This window comes from Equus przewalskii, chromosome 5, assembly GCF_037783145.1.
Source record: "Equus przewalskii isolate Varuska chromosome 5, EquPr2, whole genome shotgun sequence".
NCBI lineage: Eukaryota > Metazoa > Chordata > Mammalia > Perissodactyla > Equidae > Equus > Equus przewalskii.
Window position 1 is genome coordinate 30,614,302 of NC_091835.1, and position 20,854 is coordinate 30,635,155.

The 20,854-nt window shown below is 36.6% G+C and overlaps 1 protein-coding gene across 22 annotated transcripts in view; it reads right to left on the bottom strand.

Moving 5' to 3' along the window:
- The window catches only part of ERC1 (ELKS/RAB6-interacting/CAST family member 1), a 516,642-nt gene that overhangs the window by 319,256 nt on the left and 176,532 nt on the right, over positions 1-20,854 (bottom strand). For all 22 annotated transcript variants that reach the window (XR_011540237.1, XR_011540234.1, XR_011540233.1 and 19 more), the window contains 3 exons: positions 15,765-15,902; positions 14,030-14,170; positions 12,931-13,071 (listed from right to left, as the gene is read on the bottom strand). Coding sequence is in view for 15 of the 22 variants with exons in the window: in XM_070620439.1 (XP_070476540.1) it covers positions 12,931-13,071; positions 14,030-14,170; positions 15,765-15,902 (420 nt within the window). In the remaining 7 variants the exon portion in view is untranslated. The remainder of the gene's footprint in view (positions 1-12,930; positions 13,072-14,029; positions 14,171-15,764; positions 15,903-20,854) is intronic.

Sequence of the window (20,854 nt, forward strand, 5' to 3'; positions counted from 1 at the left end):
ATGTTTTCTTGTCCCTTTTTCAATAGACAACAAAACATACTTAGTCCCCTAAAATGGTTTGAAAAAATATTAAAGGGATAAATACACATTCTTAAGAAATACTTCAGAAAGCTCTAAGGCAAAATACCTTGAGGAAAAGACAAATGTTTCTATAACCTGGGCTAAATATTTTGTCAAAGCAACAGCTGTACTTTTAAGATTAAGTCCTTTACCCAATATCTTTTGTTACAGGTTTAATCACTTGTGAAAATCCACAATTACTAACAGAGGCCTTTAAAGGAGACTCTACTGGCAGACATGTATTTTAATATGTTAGCAAAATTCTACCCTAAACTGGTATAGTTAAAAGCCAAAACAAAGTAAAAGCAAGGGGGAAAGAGAGGCAGCCCTAAATGAATTAAGTCACTAAGCATAAAACAAAGCAAAAGCAGCAGAAATGTGGACATTTCCCAAAGTTTGGGGGAGAATTTTGGTCTCACAGAAACTTTTCCACTTTGTAGCCACCTCAGTATACTTTAAAAAGGAGTCATTTAAAAAAACAGAACAAAAAAAACCACTCGAGTTCCTACTTGAGGAAAGGAGAGATGAGAAGGTCAAGTGTATTCACTTTCTATAGGACAGTAAAAAAAGCATCACTCGTGCAAAATACAGAAAAAACATCAGCTAGGACTTTATGGCGTCACTTTGTCAGGTCACCTACTGACTTGGATGGGTGGTTTAACACTATTTCAGGATGCTGAAGGGGAGAAGACTCAGGGGAGAAGAACAAAGAAAAGCAGAAGGAAACGGTATGAGAAGAGAACAAGGAAGAAAACAAAAAGCAAAAGGTTAAGAAATATAGTTTAAAAAAAACTCCAATAAAAAAATTCAGAGTCTATTTCTCCCCAGGGGGAAAAAAGAAAGAATTTATTAGCATTTTAAAAAATTCTGATAATACAGGGCCAGCCCTGGTGGACTAGCGTTAAGTTCGGTGTGCTCCACTTCTGCAACCTGGGTTCGGTTCCTGGGCACAGACCCACACTGCTCTGTTAGTGGCCATGCTGCCCACATACTGAAAAATAGAGGAAGATTGGCACAGATGTTAGCTGAGGGTGAATCTCACTCAGCAGGGAAAAACAAATCAGATAATACAAAAGTTGAATTTCAATGCTTCCCTTAGTAATTCTGAGGTTATTATCTCATGCTGAAGACACAAAACCAAAATTCAGGTATAGGGGATGAATTTTTAAGCTATAAATAGGTCAAAAATGACTTCAATTTGTCATTATCTCTAGACCAGTCATTTCCTACTCCAAACATAATAGAGAAGAAATTTGCTTTGAAAATTTCAATGATAAACACAGCCTTTTGAATAAATATACATTAGAACACCAACCTTACATGAGTTATGGTTTTCAGCAAGAAGAAAATATGCCAAAGATTATTTCAGGTAAACCCATAAATAAGCTATAAAGCAAAAAAGACTGCTAATACAGAAGACAAAGATAACAAAATTCTAGACCTAATAGGCTCCCAAGAAGAATTAAAATTATAGCAAAAAAAAAAGCCATCTGACAATACTTACTGCGCTATTTTTTTAATTGAGATATAATTGACATATACATTATATTAGTTTCAGGTATATGACATAATGATTTGATATTTGTATATATTTCAAAATAATGACCACAATAACTCTAGTTAACATCCACTACCAGTTACAAATGTTTTTTTCTTGTCATGAGAACTTCTAAGACCTAGTCTCTTAGCAACTTTCAAGTATACAACACAGTATTGTTAAGTATAGTCACCATGCTGTACAGCGCATCTCCAACTTATCTGTAACTGGAAATTTGTACCTTTTGACCACCTTCACCCATTTCACCCCCACCTCTGTCAACCACCAATCTGTTCTTTGTATTTATGAGTTCAGATTTGGTTTTGTTTTTTACATGCCATGTCTATGTGAGATTATACAGTATTTGTCTATCTGTATCTGACTTATGTCACTATCCTGCTTTTAAAAGGTAATAATGCTAAGGAATTACTTATCTACTAGAAGGAGATAAAATCTGAAATACAATAATTACTGATTGTTCTGAGTCTTACATTTTATTACTTAACTCTTATCTCAATCTTATATTAGGAAATATGCTCTCATTTATTCTAAGACATTTTTTTAAGTCAAAGTGTATTTCTTTTCAATAGAGGCAATTTCCAAGATAAATTCATAAGAGTTTAACGCACTTAGATAATATGATAAAATACTCAAGTTCAATTCACATCTAGCAGAACTAAGAAAGCTGTACAAGACATACATATTGTTAATTAAGACCTCTGTGATTTCCTCTCAAATTCCTGGGGTTAGGTAATTTATTAATTCTATAAATGTGTTAATTAATAAAATTAAATCTGACTCCCAAAAATAAGCAATAAATTGGGTTTTTATTTTATTCCTATTTTAGATTTTATTCTCAATGGCAAAATTCACATAATTATCTTCATAAAATAAGAATGAGTAGGTCTGTTCCACATGTAAAACTACTGTAACTTCAGCTCCAACATGTAAAAAGCTTGGAACTCATAACTACCATCCTTACAACAAGAAAAAGTTGAAAAACTGAAAATCAATGACTTTTCTTGATTTATCAGAGAAGTGAGGTCATAGGACAAACTACCACTCCAGGACACATAGGCAAATACAGAGAGTTGAAATTGAGATCTGCTTACCTGGAACAAAAGCCATTAGGAGAAAACACTTAAATGGCAACTTTGAGGGACTGCTGGAGGCTGAGTGCAGATGAGCAAGAGGGGGAGAAAGTCCTAGGGCTGCAGTTTGAGGGTAGCCCCACACACGTTCACAGGCTTTACCTCCAGAAACCCTACCAGTTTCTCACAGTGAAGAGCTGACAAAAATCCCCCTGTGGTTCTAGCACGGGGAGAGAAAGAGCAACAACTGTGACCAAAGCGTACTCTATCCAAAGACTGATTCTCTAGGAGCGAAGAATTTAACAGAACTGTATCCCACTTGGGGGAAGAGTATTTCTCCCACTCTAGGCCCCTCTAGCTAAGGGGGAAAAGAAGCTGAGAAACCTTTGTGAAGATCACAGCCAGGAACACAGGCTCATAAAAGATTGAGACAATCAAAAGATTATGGAACACTTACTGTCCCCCACACCAACTGGGCTCAGTGTAATAACAGTGGATCACAGCTGAAAGAGCCGCAAAACACAGACTCTCTATGGAGAGAGAAGCCGAGGTCAACAGAGGAGCCAAGGACAATAGAGGAATTTGAAGCCTCTGGCACCTACAGCTACAGCAAACATTAAATACAGCTCACCTTCTAGCCAAATTAAACCTCACGCATAGGCCTATGACTTCAGTTCCTACTATATGATACACCATGTCTGGCTTTCACAAAGGAATTATATGACATGCTAAAACGCAAGAAAAAATGCAGCCTGAAGACATACAGCAAGCATCGGATATTTGACAAAGATGTTGGAATTATCAGACAGGGAATTTTAAATACCTATGATTAATTGTTAAGAGCTCTAATGGAAAAAGTAGAAAACATCCAAGAATAGATGGGTAATATAACCAGAGAGGTGGACATTCTAAGAAAGAATCAAAAGGAAATGCTAAGTTTAAAAACGCAGAAGAGACATGAATGCCTCTGATGGGCTATTCAGTAGACTGGAACTGGCTGAAGAAAGAATCAGTAAACATGAAGATATGTCCATAGAAACTTCCCAAACTAACGTGCAAAGAGGAAAAAAAGAGAATGAAGAAACAGTACAAAACATCCAAGAACTATGGGATGATTTCAAAAGACGCAACCTACACATAACTGGAATACCAGAAGGAAACGAAAAGAGAAGAAAAATTTTAAGTAATAATGGCTGAGAATTTTCCAAAGTAAACAGCAGAGGAAATCACGAAGCTCACAACAGCAGACAATATAAATACTAAAAATCTATCCATAGGCAGGTCATAATCAAAATGTAAAGTATGAAAGACAAGGAGAAAAGCTTAAAAGAAGACAAAGGGGAAAAACCACCTTACCGATAGACCAACAATGTTACAAATTACAGCAGATTTCTCATCAGAAACCACATGTGCAAGAAGATAGTAGAGTGAAATATTTAAAGTGTTAGAGGGGGGAAAAAAAACCCATCAACCTAAAATTCTATATCTAGTGTTATTATCCTTCAAAAGTGACAGATATTGAATCACTATGAGATATACCTGAAACTAATAGGATACTGTATGTAAATTATACATCAATAAAAATTTTTTTAAGTGAAGAGGTAATAAAGACTTCCTCAGACAAACAAAAACTGAAGAATTCATAGCCAGGAGACCCACTGTGTAAGATATATTAAAAGAAGTCTTCAGGGAGAAGGAAAATGACACAGGTCAGAAATTCACATATATACAGAATTAGAGAAGGAATAAATGAAGTTAAAATTACATCTTTTATCATTCTTACTGCATCTAAAAGGTAATGATTTAAGGTAATAATAATAACAATGTATTGGGTGATTATAGCATATGGATAAATGAAATGAATGATAATAACGTCATCAGGGAAAGGAGGAAGGAACTGAAAATATTGATATGCTATTTGCACCACACCTAAAGTGGGACAGCGTTATCTGAAGGTGGACTTACATTAGTTAAAAACGTACACTGCATGACTTTTTGGATATGACACCAAAAGCACAGGCAACAAAAGCAAAAATAAACAAGTGGGACTACCTCAAACTAAAAAGCTTCTGCATAGCAAAGAAAACTATCAATAAAGTGAAAAGGCAACCTCCATAATGAGAGAAAATACTTGCAAACCATATAGATAATAAGAGAGTAATATCCAAAATATATAACAAACTCATACAATTCAATAGCAAAAGAACACAAAATTCCCATTAAAGAATGTGTAAAGGAGGGCCTGCCCAGTGGCATAGTGGTTGAGTTCATGTGCTCCACTTCGGTGGCCTGGGGTTCACTGGTTCAGGTCCCGGGTGCAGACCTACGCACCACTCATCAGGCCAGGCTTGGTAGCATCCCACATACAAAAAAAACAGAAGAAAACTGGCACAGATATTGGCTCAGCAACAATCTTCCTCAAGCAAAAGAGGTAGACTGGCAACGGATGTTCACTTAGGGCCAGTCTTCCTCACCAAAAACAAAAAAGAAAAGAAAAAAAGAAAAGAAAGGGCAAAGGATCTGAATAGATATTTATCAAAGAAGACAGACAAATGGCCAACAGGTATATGAAAAGGTGCTCAATATCACTAATTATCAGGGAAAACCAAATCAAAATCACAATGAGATAACACCTCACAACTGTTGGGATGGCTATTATCAAGAAGCCAAAAGATAAGTGTTGGCAAGGGTATGAAGAAAGGGAGCCCTTACATATTGTTGGTGGGAATGTAAATTGATATAGCCATTATGCAAAACAGTATGGAGATTCCTCAAAAAATGAAAAATGGAGAGAGACGTCAGCAACATGGCAGAGTGAGCTCTTCCCTTGTCTCTCTGCCTTTGGAAATACAACTAAATGAACATCCACTGACCAACGGAGGAAGCCCACACAGCACAACAGGATGCCTGAGAGACAAAAGTAGCTATACATCTGAGGGTGGATGGACTGCCCCCAGGAAGCGGTGCAGATAGGTGAGCACTCCCTGCACTCCTGTAGTAGCCCTGTGCATGGGCAGGAATGCTTTCTAGCCTGGAGAGAGAGCCAGAACGTGGGAACATGCACAGAGCAACTGTAGGAAGAGGTGGCAGCAGCCCTTAGCCTGCTATGATTGCTTTCCCGGCATGGGGGAGCCCACCATGCCCCTGCAACCCTAGGGACTGCCCCCAGCTTGGTCTCAGTGAGGAAGCCCTGCCCACCAAGCACAATGGCCAGCAAGACCACAAGCAGAGATGGCAGCAGATCTATATGCCAGCAAGATGGAAATACAGGCCTGTGCAAGTGCTCGTAGTACCACTGAGCCGTGAAAGAGGGAATGCGCCATGGAAGAGGTGGCGGCAGCCCTTAGCCCACTGGTGATCACTTTCCCTGCAGGGGGGAGCCCACTGTGACAGTGCAGCTGCAAGAAGTGGCCCTAGCTTGGTTCAGGGAGGAAGCCCCACCCACCAAGCACAGTCCACACAAGCGCCTGAATGCTCCCTGGCCGGTGCAAGCACCAATAGTATCCCCAGAGCTTCCAGCAGACGGGGTGGGACCAGAAACTCTGCTGCTGCTTCCCCCTAGTGGTAACAAGTGGAATCTGCAACCTAATACTACCACAAATGCCCTGACAAAATATTAGTTCATCAAACACCATGAGAAACTGCAGCAACAACCCAGATCAAAAGGAAAATGACAATCCTCCAGAAACCAATCCTGAAGTCACAGTAGTTTATAACCTAAATGACAGAGAATTCAAAATAGCTGTCATAAAGAAACTCTATGACTTACAAGACAACACAGGAAGACAGTTCAATGAGGACAGGAATAAAATCAATCGCTTCACCAAAGAGATTGAAACTATAAAAAAAAATCAAGCAGAAATTCAGGATATGAAAAACACAATTAATGAAATAAAAAATAATCTAGAATCCCAAAGAAACAGAGCTGACACTAGAGAAGAAAGAATTAGTGATTTAGAGACTAAAAATACAGAAATTCTATAGGTGGAAGAGGAGACAGAGCTAAGATTTTTAAAAATGAAGGAATTCTTTGAGAAATACGTGACTCAGCTAGGAAAAGCAACATAAGGATTATAGGTATTACTGAGGGAGAATGGAGAGATAAAGGAGCAGAGAGCTTCTCAAAATTGGGGAAAGCACCAGATTTACAAACAGACAAAGCTAACAGTTAAACCCTGAATTACATCAATGCTAAAAGACCTTCTCCAAGGTATATAATAGTAAAATTGGGAAAAGTCAAAGGTAAAGAAAAAATATTAAGGGCAGCAAGGCAGAACAAAATAATCTACAAAGAAAACCCTAACAGGCATTCAGCAGATGTCTCAGCAAAAACTCTACAGTCTAGCAGAGAATGGAATGATATATTCAAAACACTGAAAGACAAAAACTTTCACCCAAGAATACTCTATCCAATGAAACTTCCCTTCAGATACAGTGGAAAAATGAGAGCTTTCCCAAATAAACAAAAGCCGAGAGAGTACCTTGTCACATGACCTCCCTTATAAGAGATAATTAAAGATGCCACACCAGAAAAGACAAAGGTCTACAAAGCTCCGGGCAATGAGATAAATAAACAGACATAATTAGAAACCTGCAGCTCTATATCAGAACAGGGAGGCAAATTACTCAATTATAACTTGAAAGATCAAGGGAAAAAAAGCATCAAAAGTAACTATAAACACAGACTTAGTGGTAAGCTGATATGAAAAACAGAATAAATTGTAACAGCAATAACTTAGAAGGGGAAAAGGTAGGGGATAGAACCTGCTTAGGTTAATGGAGATAAGAGGCTATGAGAAAATGGACTACTTCATCTACGAGATCTTTTATACAAACCCCATGGTAACCACTAAACAAAAAACCAGAGCAGAGCCACAATTCACAAAAAGGGAGAAAACTGAGAAAACCTCCTCAGAAGACCACCAAATGAAATGACAGTCAGGACTACAAAGGAAGAGAAACAATGGAAACACAGAACAACCAGAAAACAAATGATAAAATGGCAGTATTAAGCCCTCATATATCAATAATAACTCTAAATGTAAAAAGATTGAATTCTCCAGTCAAAAGACAGAGAGTGGCAGGATGGATTAAAAAACAAGACCCAGCAATATGCTGCCTCTAGGAAACACATCTCAGCTCCAGAGACAAACACAGGCTCACAGTGAAGCGATGGAAGACAATACTCCAAGCTAATGACAAACAAAAGAAAGGAGGTGTTGCCATACTTATATCAGACAAAGTAGACTTCAAGAGACAAAGAGGAGCAGTATATAATGATAAAAGGGACATTCCACCAAGAGAACATAAAACTTATGAATATAAATGCACCTAGCACAGGGGCACCAAAGTACACACACCAATTGCTAACAGACCTAAAGGGAAAAACAAATGGCAACACAATAACAGTAGGGGACCTCAACACCCCACTTACATCAATGGACAGATCATCCAGACCAAAAAATCAACAAGGAAACAGTAGATTTAAATGAAACAATTGATCAGATGGACTTAATAGATATACAGAGAGCATTCCATCCAAAGACAGCAGAATATACAGTCTTCTCAAAGACAGACCATATGTTGGGAAACAGAGCAAGCCTCAATAAATTTAAGAAGACTGAAATCATCTCAGCCATCTTCTCCAAACACAATACTACAAAACTAGAAATCAACTACAAGAAAAAACTGGGAAACTCAGAAATACGTGGAGACTAAACAACATGCTACTGAACAACCAATGGATCAATGAAGAAATTAAAAAGTATCTGGAGATAAACAAACATGAAAATACAACATACCAACTCTTATGGGATGCAGCTCAAGTGGTCCCATGAGGGAAATTCATAGCAACACAGGCCCACATAGACAAAGAAGAAAAATCTCAAATGAGTAATCTTAAACTACACCTAACAGAACTAGAAAAAAAATAAAAACAAAGCCCCAAGTCAGCAGAAGGAGAGAAATAATAAAAATGAGAGCAGAAATAAATGAAACAGACACTAAAAATACAGTAGAAAGGATTAATGAAACTGAGAGCTGATTCTTTGAGAAGAGAAACAAAACTGAGAAACACTTATCTAAACTCAGAAAGAAAAAAAGAGAGACGGCTCAAATAAAATTAGAAATGAAAGAGGAGAAATTACAACAGATACTACAGAAATACAAAGGATTGTAAGAGAACACTTCGAAAAACTATATACCAACAAACTGGATAACCTAGAGGAAATGGATAAATCCTTAGACTCATACAAACTTTCAAAACTGAATCAATAAAAACAGAGAATCTGAAGACCAAACACAAGCAAAGAGATTGAAACAGTAATCAAAAACCTCCCAGAAAATAGAAGTCCAGGACCAGATGGCTTCTCTGGAAAATTCTACCAAACATTCAAAGAAAATTTAATACCTATTCTTCTTTAACTATTCCAAAAAATTGAAGAAGACAGAACGCTTCCTAACTCATTCTATGAGGCCAACATTACGCTTGTGCCAAAATCAGAGAAGGATAACACAAAAAAAGAAATTACAGGCCAATATCACTGATGAACACAGATGCAAAAATCCTCAACAAAATATTGTCAAACCAAATTTTGACAGCGATACATTAAAAGGATCATACACCATGATCAAGTGGGATTTACTCCAGGGACACAGGGATGGTCCAACATCCACAAATCAACCAATGTGATACACCACATTAACAAAATGAGGAATAAGAATAACACGATCATCTCAATAGATGCAGAGAAAGCATCTGACAAGATCCAACATCCAATTATGATAAAAACTTAATAAAATGAGTATAGAAGAAAAGTACCTCAATATAATAAAGGCCACATATGACAAACTCACAGCCAACATCATACTTAATGGGGAAAAACTGGAAGTCATTCTCCTGAGAACAGGAACAAGACAAGGGTGCCCACTCTCACCACTTCTATTCAACAAAGTACTGGAGGTTTTGGCCAGAGGAATTAGGCAAGAAAAAGAAATAAAAGAAATCCAAACTGGAAAGAAAGAAGTAAAACTCTTGCTGTTTGCAGACGACATGATTGTATACATAGAAAACCCTAAAGAATCCATCAGAAAACTATTAGAAATAATCGACTATAGCAAAGTTGCAGGGTACAAAATCAACTTTAAAAAATCACTTGCATTTTCATACACTAACAACAAACTAGCAGAAAGAGAAATCAAGAATAGAATCCTGGGGCCAGTCCGGTGGCAGAGCGGTTAAGTTCACACATTCCACTTCTTGGCAGCCCGGGGTTCACTGGGTCGGATCCCGTGTGCGGATATGGCACCGCTTGGCAAAAGCCATGCTGTGGCAGGCGTCCCACGTATAAAGTAGAGGAAGATGGGCATGGATGTTAGCTCAGGGCCAGTCTTCCTCAGCAAAAAGAGGAGGATTGGCAGTAGTTAGCTCAGGGCTAATCTTCCTCAAAAAAAAAAAAAAAAAAGAATAGAATCCATTTACAATCACAACAAAAAGAATAAATATCTAGGAATAAACTTAACCAAAGAGGTGAAAGACCTATACATTGAAAACTATAAGACATTATTGAAAGAAACTGAAGACATAAAGAAATGGAAAGATATTCTATGCTCATGGGTCGGAAGAATAAACATAGTTAAAATGTCCATACTACCTAAAGCAATCTACAGATTCAATGCAATCCCAATCAGAACCCCAGTGACATTCTTCACAGAAATAGAAAAAAGAATCCTAAAATTTATATGGAAAACAAAAGACCCCAAATAGCCAAAGCAATCCTGAGAAAAAAGAACAAAGCTGGAGGCATCACAATCCCTGGCTTCAAAATATACTATAAATCTATAGCAATCAAATCAGCATGATACTGGTACAAAACAGACACACAGATCAATGGAACAGAATTGAAGACCCAGAAACAAAATCACACCTCTACAGACAGTTAATCTTCAAAAGAGAAGCCAAGGACAAACAATGGAGAAAGGAAAGTCTCTTCAAAAAATGGTGTTGGGAAAACTGGACAGCCACATGCAAAAGAATGAAAGTAGACCATTATCTTGCATCATACACAAAAAATAACTCAAAATGGATTAAAGACTTGAATGTAAGACCTGAAACCATAAAAATACCAGAACAAAATATAAGCAGTACACTATTTGACACTGGTCTTAGCAGCATCTTTTCAAATACCATGTCTACTGGGGCAAAGGAAACAAAAGAAAAAATTAACAAATGAGACTACCTCAGACTAAAGAGCTGCAAAGCAAAGGAAACAATGAACAAAACAAAAAGACAACCATTAACTGGGAGAAAATATTTGCAAATCATTTATTCAATGAGGGGTCGATCTCCAAAATATATAAAGAACACATACAACTCAACAACAAAAAAACAAACAATCCAATCAAAAAATGGGCAGAGGATGTGAACAGACATATTTCCAAAGAAGGTATACAGATCCACAGACACATGAAATGATGTTCAACATCTTTAATTATTAGGGAAACGCAAATCAAAACTACAATGAGATATCACCTTACACTGGTCAGGATGGCTGTAATTACCAAGACAAAAAACAACAAATGTCGGAGAGGATGAGGAGAAAAAGGAACCCTCATACACTGCTGGTGGGAAAGCAAACTGGTGGAGCCAATATGGAAAACAGTATGGAGATTTCTCAAAAAACTAAAAATAGAAATACTGTACAATCCAGCTATCCCACTACTGGGTATTTACCCACAGAACTTGAAATCAATGATCCAAAGCGATTTACGCACCCCTATGTTCACTGCAGGATTATTCACAATAACCCAGATGTGGAAGCAACCCAAGTGTGCTTCTATGGATGAATGGATAAAGAAGATGTGGTGTGTATATATATATACACACGCACACACACAGAATGGAATACTACTCAGCCAGAAAAAAACACAAAATCATCCTATTTGCAACAACATGGAGGGAACTTGAGGGTATTATGTTAAGCGAAATTAGCCAGAGAATGACAAATACCATATGATTTCACTCATATGTGAAAGACAACAAATACATAGATAAAGCGAACAGATTGGTGGTTATCAGAAGAGAAGGGGGTTGGGAGATGGGTGAAAGAGGTAAAGGGGGGAAAAAAAAACAACTACGAAATCTGAATTGGTTATAAGCAGAATCCTTAATCTCAAAAAAAGTATTTTCCTACTTATTCAAAAGTAACTTTAAGACACTGGATTTTCTTCCTTTCTTTAGTTTAAGAATATGATTTTATTTTTGGCATATCCTAAATAATGATTCATTATGAGGGCATCATGTTGAATGCACTCAATATATGGAAAGAGATCAAAACTTGAAGTCTCAAGACTGGGCTGTACTCCTTTTTCATTAGTTATTTCCTCACTAAAAAGATGGAGGTAACTTTCTACTTAATACCTGAATATTGAAAGTAAAGCCATTAAATATATTTAGGGGTATGAAGCTGAGTGGGTAACTCTCAAGAGTAATGTTTTTCATTAAGATTCCAAATTCCCCTGTTTATGACAATCCCACATTTTCTTTCCTTTTGCTTATTTTTAATTTCCTTATTATTAAGATATAGCTATAGCTGGTTATTCATACGATCTGTTATATTTTAGGTTTTATATTTAGATTCACGAGAAAAAATAAACTTTGGGCAGAGGAGGTTGATGGCTTTCCACTTTTTTGATTTATTACCTGTTTTTCTATTCATGGCCATTTTTCTTTTCATATTTTCTGCCCAAAAGTCTCCGTTCTAATTCTACCAGAGTTGACAACTGAGAGAAAAGAAATATTAAAGTGCTCTGATAACTATAAATTGCCATATAAATATTAGAGAGGTATAAATCAAAGAAATGGACAGCAAAGATCTGCACCATATCCTGATATTCAGCAGTGTGGGTAATTATCACTGCTAAATTATCTCCTTCTAGGAAGTCTCATGCTAATGGAAGAAATGTCTCAGATAACTCAGATTTTTATATTGTGGTCTTGTATTTCATCCATAAAGGAGCTGTATATTTTAATATTCCTTTGGACTGTCAATTTTCTAAGAGTTTGGGGATTCTCAGGAGTAAAATATAATAGGGTAAGAACAGTAAGAGACTTAATCAAGGCATAAATGGTATTTTGAACTTCAGGGGATTATTACTCCATTGGTAAGTTATTCCATATAAACACTGTAGAGTTTTCTACGTTCTTATTTAAAGCAAAGCAAGAAAACAGAAATTTTTTCTTACTTTTTTCAACTGCAATTCCATTTTTAGACACTCCTCCTTCTTCTGCTCCAAAGCAATCTCTAGTGTCTTAAGCCGTGAATCTTTCTTGAGTCCTGAGGAAGCCAGGGAAGAAGCATGCTCTTTCAGATCCAAGAGCGAAGCCTAAAAGAAGTATGCACATTTAGAATAAATACTAACTATAAACAAAATGGAGATTTAAATTTTTAAATTTATTTTTTTTGTGGCTTGTAGTTTCTTTCGATTACCATATACTGACATATTTCCATTTCAAGAACATGAAATATAAAACAATATTAGCTTTAGCTTTCAAGTCCTAACTAAAATAAGATGAATTCCCAAGAAATATCAATTGAATATTGATTTAAACAGTTCTATCAATATTTAAACAGTTCCATCTCCACAAAATAAATGGAAGTAGACTGAACTTTGTGAATGTAAGTAGTCAAGCTTAGCAGCCACATTGACTTAAATATAAAATACTTTTGCCTTTTAGAAGAAAAATTCTACTAAGAACTTAAATTTATATAAATTTTCCTAAAGATATTAGAAGGAAAATCCTGAGAATGTCCCTGAGGCTCATGCATTATCTAATCACAAGGCATTAGGCATTTTTGCTATTTAGGTCACATAATGGGATTCTCCAAAAGCAAGATCAAAGTATAGCAAGTCACCTAATTGGTCAACAATAATTTAAGATTTCTCTGCGAATGCTGAGATGCAGTTTAAGAACTGCTGTAAATAAATTGTCCTCCTTCTGCATATTCCTTTCATCTACCACTTTTCTTACCAGTAGCAGAATGTTTGTCCAAATGTAACTGGGCTTCAGTTATTTTAGGATCTATAAAAATGTCATTAACAAGTAAGAAACCAACTCTTAACACACCGAAAGAGATTAAGACTTAGAAAATAAATGATCCAATCTACTGTGTCTCTGCAAAGCTTGCTGAAATATCCCTTAAGGTCTTCCCAAAAGACCTAAGACTATTAAAGAAAATCTTCCATAAAATACTTTCTTATATGTATTACGTAAACACCAACAACATATACACAAAATGCACTGACTATGCAAACCAAATAATTCCATATTGGTGATCTTAACCTCTTTCTCTGAGAGATCGCCTTGCAATAGGCTGACTTTTTCTTTCAAATCTTTAAGATCTTTTTTGTAGTTATCAATTTCCTCTTGCTTCTCTCGCTCATCTCTGTCCCGCTGCTCCTTTAAGCGCTCAATTGTCCGCTCCTGATAAAAGAGCACATAAATACATGAGAAAATTCCCTTCACATTTATGTCATGTAACTGTAATTCAGCTTTTAGCTGATAAAATTTCACACTTCCATTCTCCATTCAAAAGACAGTGATAAGTTGTTAATATTTACTTTTTAAAGAATTCACCCTTCCTACCTATCTTGCTTTAACCAAGATCTGGCTTTGTTCTTTTGATTACCCTAGGTTTCTTTTCCTATAATCTCAACTAGTATTATACGTCCCTAAAGTATTCTTTTGAAATTATCCCATTTATACAATTCCCAAGTACCCAAAAACTTATATATATACCCTAAGGACAACAGCTAACAAATATTTCTTCTTTATAAATTCTTCACATGTTGCCTACAAGGCAATGGAAACAACTCACAATTCATACACCAAAAAAAAGGAAAGGTTGGGGAGATTATTATATGTTGAGCTTAAAGCACAAAGAGGGGTAAAGAAAAGAGAAGCCATTAAAACTTCCTTCTGTCAAACTATCAACAGATAGCAAGTTTGAAAGTTAGAGCAATTTAAGTATTATTTCTAAATATATTCAGGGATCAAGCCTTGATCACAGGCAGGCAGTCTGAAGCATTCTGAGCCCAAGAGGCTTAAGGAACAGTGACCTTATTCCTTTAAAAAAGTCCAATTAAAATGCCCCATCAAGATTCATTAGGGGCTGGCCCAGTGGCATAGTGGTTAAGTTTGTGTGCTCCACGAGTTCAGACTCTGGGCACGGACCTACACACCGCTCATCAAGCCATGCTGTGGTGGTGTCCCAAATATAAAATAGAGGAAGACTGGCACAAATGTTAGTTCAGCGACAATCTTCCTCAAGCAAAAAGGGGAGTATTGGCAACAGATGTTAGCTCAGGGCCAATCTTCCTCACCAAAGGAAAAAGAAAAAAGTCACCAAACTGTATGCTTAAGATGGATGTGTTGTGTTGTATGTAACTTACACAGAAATAAAAGTGATTTGTCCAAAAAAAAAAAAAATTCCTTAAACCTCCTTCCAAGACATTAACACTTGCCATGTTGGGCCACTTCTTTATTTACTCAACCATTCCTGAAAAACTAGGTTTGCTCACAAAGGCAAAATGAAATAGCAAGGCCAAGACTAGAAAAACAGCCAATACAGTATATTAATAACTAAAATCCATGAATATATTAGGTAACAATGTGGCACAGTAAAGGAGAACTAATTATACATTGCCTCCTGACAGTCAATGTGCGATATTCCCACATCCCCTAATTCTAGTTGACCTTATAAATAAAAAGAACTTTCCTTCTTCTTCAGAAGATAGTAAATGGGGAACATACGGCTGATTCCTTAGCAATTTCAGCCACTGCCCTCTAGTGTGGAACCCATCTTGCCCAGCAACAGATGCTTAAATTGGCAACAACAGAATGGATTTTCTTTCCCCTTATATGATAAATGTCAGCAATAGGACAGAGAGCTTTTTTCCTTTTTGCCCAGAGGGATTTATTCTCACTTCTATATCCAAGTCTCATCACTAGAGAAAATTTTAGATCGATGAGAAAGCAGAAGAAATGTGTCTATGAAGAGTCTGGACCAGTCGCTCACTTTCTCTGCAAGGGCCTCCTCCAAAGTGGTCAAGGCGGTGTCGGTGTTGGTGGTGTCAGCCTGTAGGGATTTGACTCGTTCTTTCAAGCTGCTCATCTGCTTTTCCTTATCTCTAAGTTGCTCTTGAAGATTTTCAATCTGAGTGTGATATACATTTAAGAGAAAAAAAGGAAATTAAGAGACATACAAATAGGCACAATAAAAATCATTTTAAGTTGTAAACAGGTAGATCAGGGTTGTCTCCAAGTGTAAAACTTTTAGAACTGCAAGCAAAACTTTAAACCCAGAATTTATAGCCAGAACAGAGAAAAGACACACACATGGGTATGGGAATATAGGCATATGCATAAATCTCTAAAGAATTATGGGAAGATAGTTAGAGAAAAAAGACTCAACAGAAAGAGATGGGAATGGAGAGAGGAACTATAGAGAAGAAAGCCATGAAAAACTGGATTATTTCCAAAACAACAGTATAAGTGCCAAGAGGGATCCCTTCACAAAGAATTGAGGGAGGACAGAGAACAAAACAGCCAGACAGTAAGAAAAACAAATCAGCTGTATAAAGGAAAAATTATTCTGAAATACTAGTGTTAAGTTAGATTTTTATATCATCTTTTATCTAAACAGTAAGCACTTTCAATGAAATTCCTCATTGTTATTATTCATTCCTTCATACACATTTATATGCATTCATTTACTCAAAAGAGTATTTACTTAAATCTATATCATATGCCAGGCACTAGTGATACAAAGAAGAATGAGCACACTCATTTTTATTATGTTATAAGATGACAAGAGGACTCCGCATTGTAGCTGGATCCAAGCTATCGATGGGCTTGTGTGCCATCCTAAACAGCACAAATTTTATTGTATACAGATGGGAACTATTAGGGATTTTTAAGCAAAGAAATGGTCTAGTCAGTTCTGTATTTTAGATAGATAACTCTGACGGCTGTCGAGAAGAAATTTTTTAAAACTTGCATAGAGATAGGAAAAACAATTACAAGATTTTATCAACTCAGGTAAGAGATTTTGGAGACTAAATGAGCTAAGAGATGGAAAAGAGGGGATGGGTTTGAGAAACATTGTGGAAAGCGCACGTTATCACTAGGGAGATTCAAGTATACATCATGAAAAATACTAAACAAAAATATGAAGGAATTATAGAGAGATATTCCTAATAAACTAAAGGAAAATAAGAAGTGAGGCAACTATTCCAGAACTCACAAACTTCATTCGTTCTTTCAACACATATTTGAGCTCCTGCTATGTGCCAGGCACTTTTTCAGGTGTTGAGGATATAGGAGTAATCAAAATAGGCAAGAATCCCTACCCTCAAAGAGCTTCCATCCCAATATGGTAGACAGTAAATGAATGAATGAAATGAATATATTGTGCAGGATGACAGTAAGTTCTAGGAAGGAAAATGAAGCAGGAGAATATAATCATAATCTCCTCTTGAGCTAATAACCAGAACTAGCTGGTTTATTTTACACGGTTTTCAAAAAGAAACATAAATGTTACCTCCTTTGGGAAGAGTTTCTTGTTCTTACCCCATCAGATGATCATTGTCTGTACTCCATCACACATATAAATACACATATACACACATTTATCTCCATTCTTTACCTATCTATATATTTCCCACATTTATCGCCAATATTCCACCTATATATATAACATTAATCCCTAACCATATTGTAATTACTTGTTTCATACACGTCTCCACAAATAGACTGGATCCTGCTCCTCCACCCAGTTTTGTATCTTCATATCTGGCACACATCTGGCACACACTATTTATCTATAATAAATATTGGTTCAATAATCAGTAAATGAATAGTATACAAGCTCGGACCTTTATAAACTATATTTAGGCATACACATAAACTCATGCCAAAAAAGGAACTACAAAAAAATCCTAGATCCAACCTTCGGATAAATTTCCTGCATTAATCAATTTAGTATAAGCTCTTTAAGGGTCTGCTTCATTCCACAGGGTAAGGAAAAAAGTCCCTCTCTAGAGTCAATGAGAATTCCACAAGCAGAACAAACAAGCTAAGCAAAAAGATCTGGTAAATTTAGAATAGGGTACCATGAATACCAAAAGGCTTGGATTTTCACTCTTTAACAAAGAGAAAAATCATACAGGTTAACTACTGAAATGCCTAAAATGGGTTCCATTCTTTTCATGACAAATAAAAGTCCAAAACCTACTGTGAAAGAAAAGACCATCACAGATGAAAAGCATTAATCTTCCTTTAGTTTAATCAGACACTACTACTGGAATCTCATATGAATCCATATGAAATCTCACAGGAATCAATATGGATCAATGGTTGTGGTAAACTCACAAGGGCTAAAGAGAACTCGGCCACTTAAAAATCTAGTACTCCATACACATACAGAATGCAACGTCCTGGTGTTTACACGTTTAACCAGCTGTGCAGGACATTCCAGGTGCTAACATATAAACCTTATACAAAGAAAAGATACAATCATGCTGTTGATTAAACTTTCTTATCAACAAAGAACAGTACTACAGGGCTGGCCAGGTGGCATAATGGTTGAGTTCGCACACTCCGCTTTGGCAGCCCAGGGTTCGCAGGTTCGGATCCCAGGTGCGGACCTACACACCCCTCATCAAGCCATGCTGTGGTGGTGTCCCACATACAAAACACAGGAAGACTGGCACAGATGTTAGTGAAGGGCCAATCTGCCTCACCGAAAAAAAAAAGAAAGAGCAGTTCTAGAACCATTATTTAAAACAAAATTTCACAGGACCAAGCAAGTTTTATATATAAGAAAACAGAGATTTGCTTTATGAGCCCATCTAATACACAAATAGCCCTCACATGCATAATACCCTTCTTTCTTCTCCATCATCAGCACCTAAGAAAAAAATTTAAGAGGTTAAACTGTTAACAATCTCACTGGTATAATTTGTATGTAGTCAAACTATTAAAGGAATCCATTACTGTTTGCTGGCAAAAGTTTTCCTAATACACTCAGGTTCAGAAGCCGCTAGTTCAGTGAAAATTTAGTAAAATCCACATTAACAAGTTCTCCCTAAATTACTTTCTTCTTCAATTACCCAGCTGTCTAAACAGACTGTTGAGTTGGAGAGGAGGAAAGGATGGCTATTCTTGCACTCCTGTTTACTTCTAAGAGGAGGAATAAACATTCCATAGTGAAAGGAACTGAAAAAATGAAGAAAGAACAGTGGACATTAAAATTGCCTCCTTTAAGCAAGTTGTCATCAGTGAGGAAGACTTGAAGTAGACATGGAGATGTGCAAACTAGCTACATAAGCATTGAACAAACCCCAAAGACGCTGTGTGTGGTGGTTCAGAGGAGGGGTGTGTAAAAAATATTTTTCTTTTCATTTACCCAGCATCATGATGCATAACAGCTAAGCCGTACTGAAAGCTCCTGTTACATATCCTTACACTGGTTGTGATTCAATGGTGCTTTCTTGATCAAGGATGTCTGGATTTGCATGTGTCACTAACCAGCTGGTGTGTGAATGCTACCATATTATTCTTGCCATTATTCTCTTCTTTTTGACTAATCTAATGTGGAAGGTGTAAAAGCTGCTCACCCAGATAGTCCCACAGCATATTACTTCAGTATTTATTATGGAATTTCTATAAAATATATAGTGGAGATCCTATTCTATACGCAGTTCAATTTCCACAGGTTCTGAAATATATGATTTACAAAAAGTTTTGAATACAACAGCCAAGAGAAAAACTGGATCAGTTATGTACATCCTTGAATATTAACGATAAAGATGATTGTTTGGAATCATGTTAAATGAAAAAATACTCCTTCAAATATAATCAGAATATCAAAAAAAAAAGGAAACTCTCCATTTTGCAGGAACAGAAACCACAGAATCCCTAAAATAACAATGTAACAACAACAACAAGAAAAATAATAATAATGATGGTGGTGGTGGTGAGGAAGAAGTAGTGGTGATAACAGAGACTGCTAACACTTAAAAAGAGTGTAATATGTACGTGCCAGGTACTGCTGTAAGAACTTTATATATAACAACTATTTAAGCATCCCCACAAGACTATGAGATAATCACTAGGCCATCTAGTTCCAGAATCCTATTCTTAATCACTATGCTATAAATAGTATTCTATGATGAACAACAAAAGAAAAACAATCACACAAAGGTGACCTAAGCATTTTTCCATAAACTATGGAAAAACAGACTATTTTAATAATATCATGATACCGAAATCCTGATGCCAAGTACCTTTGGCTTTGCCCGCCAGCTTTAGTGTTTTGTGTTTGGATGTACCTTTCTCTCATGGAAGATGCACCTTTGCATTTGCAGTGGTTTGGTAAATCCACCCTTCATCCTTTGCTTCAGTAGGGAATAACATTTTCATATAAGTGACCATAGTAATAATATACTGTGTTACCCCCTGACTTTCAAGGGGTAGAAGGAAACTAGTTTATTTATATACATGGACCAAGGAGCACCTGACAATGAAATAGTTAAAAAGCTTTTCTTCTTTTTCTTAAATAACTTATTTTTAACAATATTGAAAATTAATAAAATGATTATAGCAGAAAATGATATATTTTATTTATTTATTTTGAGGAAGATTAGCCCTAAGCTAACATCTCCTGCCAATCCTCCTCTTTTTGCTGAGGAAGACTGGCCCTGAGGTAACATCCATGCCCATCTTCCTCTACTTTATACGTGGGACGCCTACCACAGCATGGCTTTTGCCACGCAGTGCCATGTCCGCACCCAGGATCTGAACTGGTGAACCCCGGGCCAACGAGAAGCGGAACATTCGAACTTAACCACTGCCCCATGGGGCCGGCCCCAAAAATGATATATCTTATAGTTCTATGGGCTTTTTTTCTACTTTTGCGTACCTTATCTGATATAGAAAGAAATCATTAAGTACGCATTAGTGTGTATTAAATTTACGCATGAGTAAAATTTTGTAGAGATCAAAGGAATTGGTGTTTATATCTGTGTTCTTGATGATAAATAGGAAGGGGGAGGATGAACCAGGCTTATACATACGCTTTATTATCAAAGAGAACTAATAATGAAG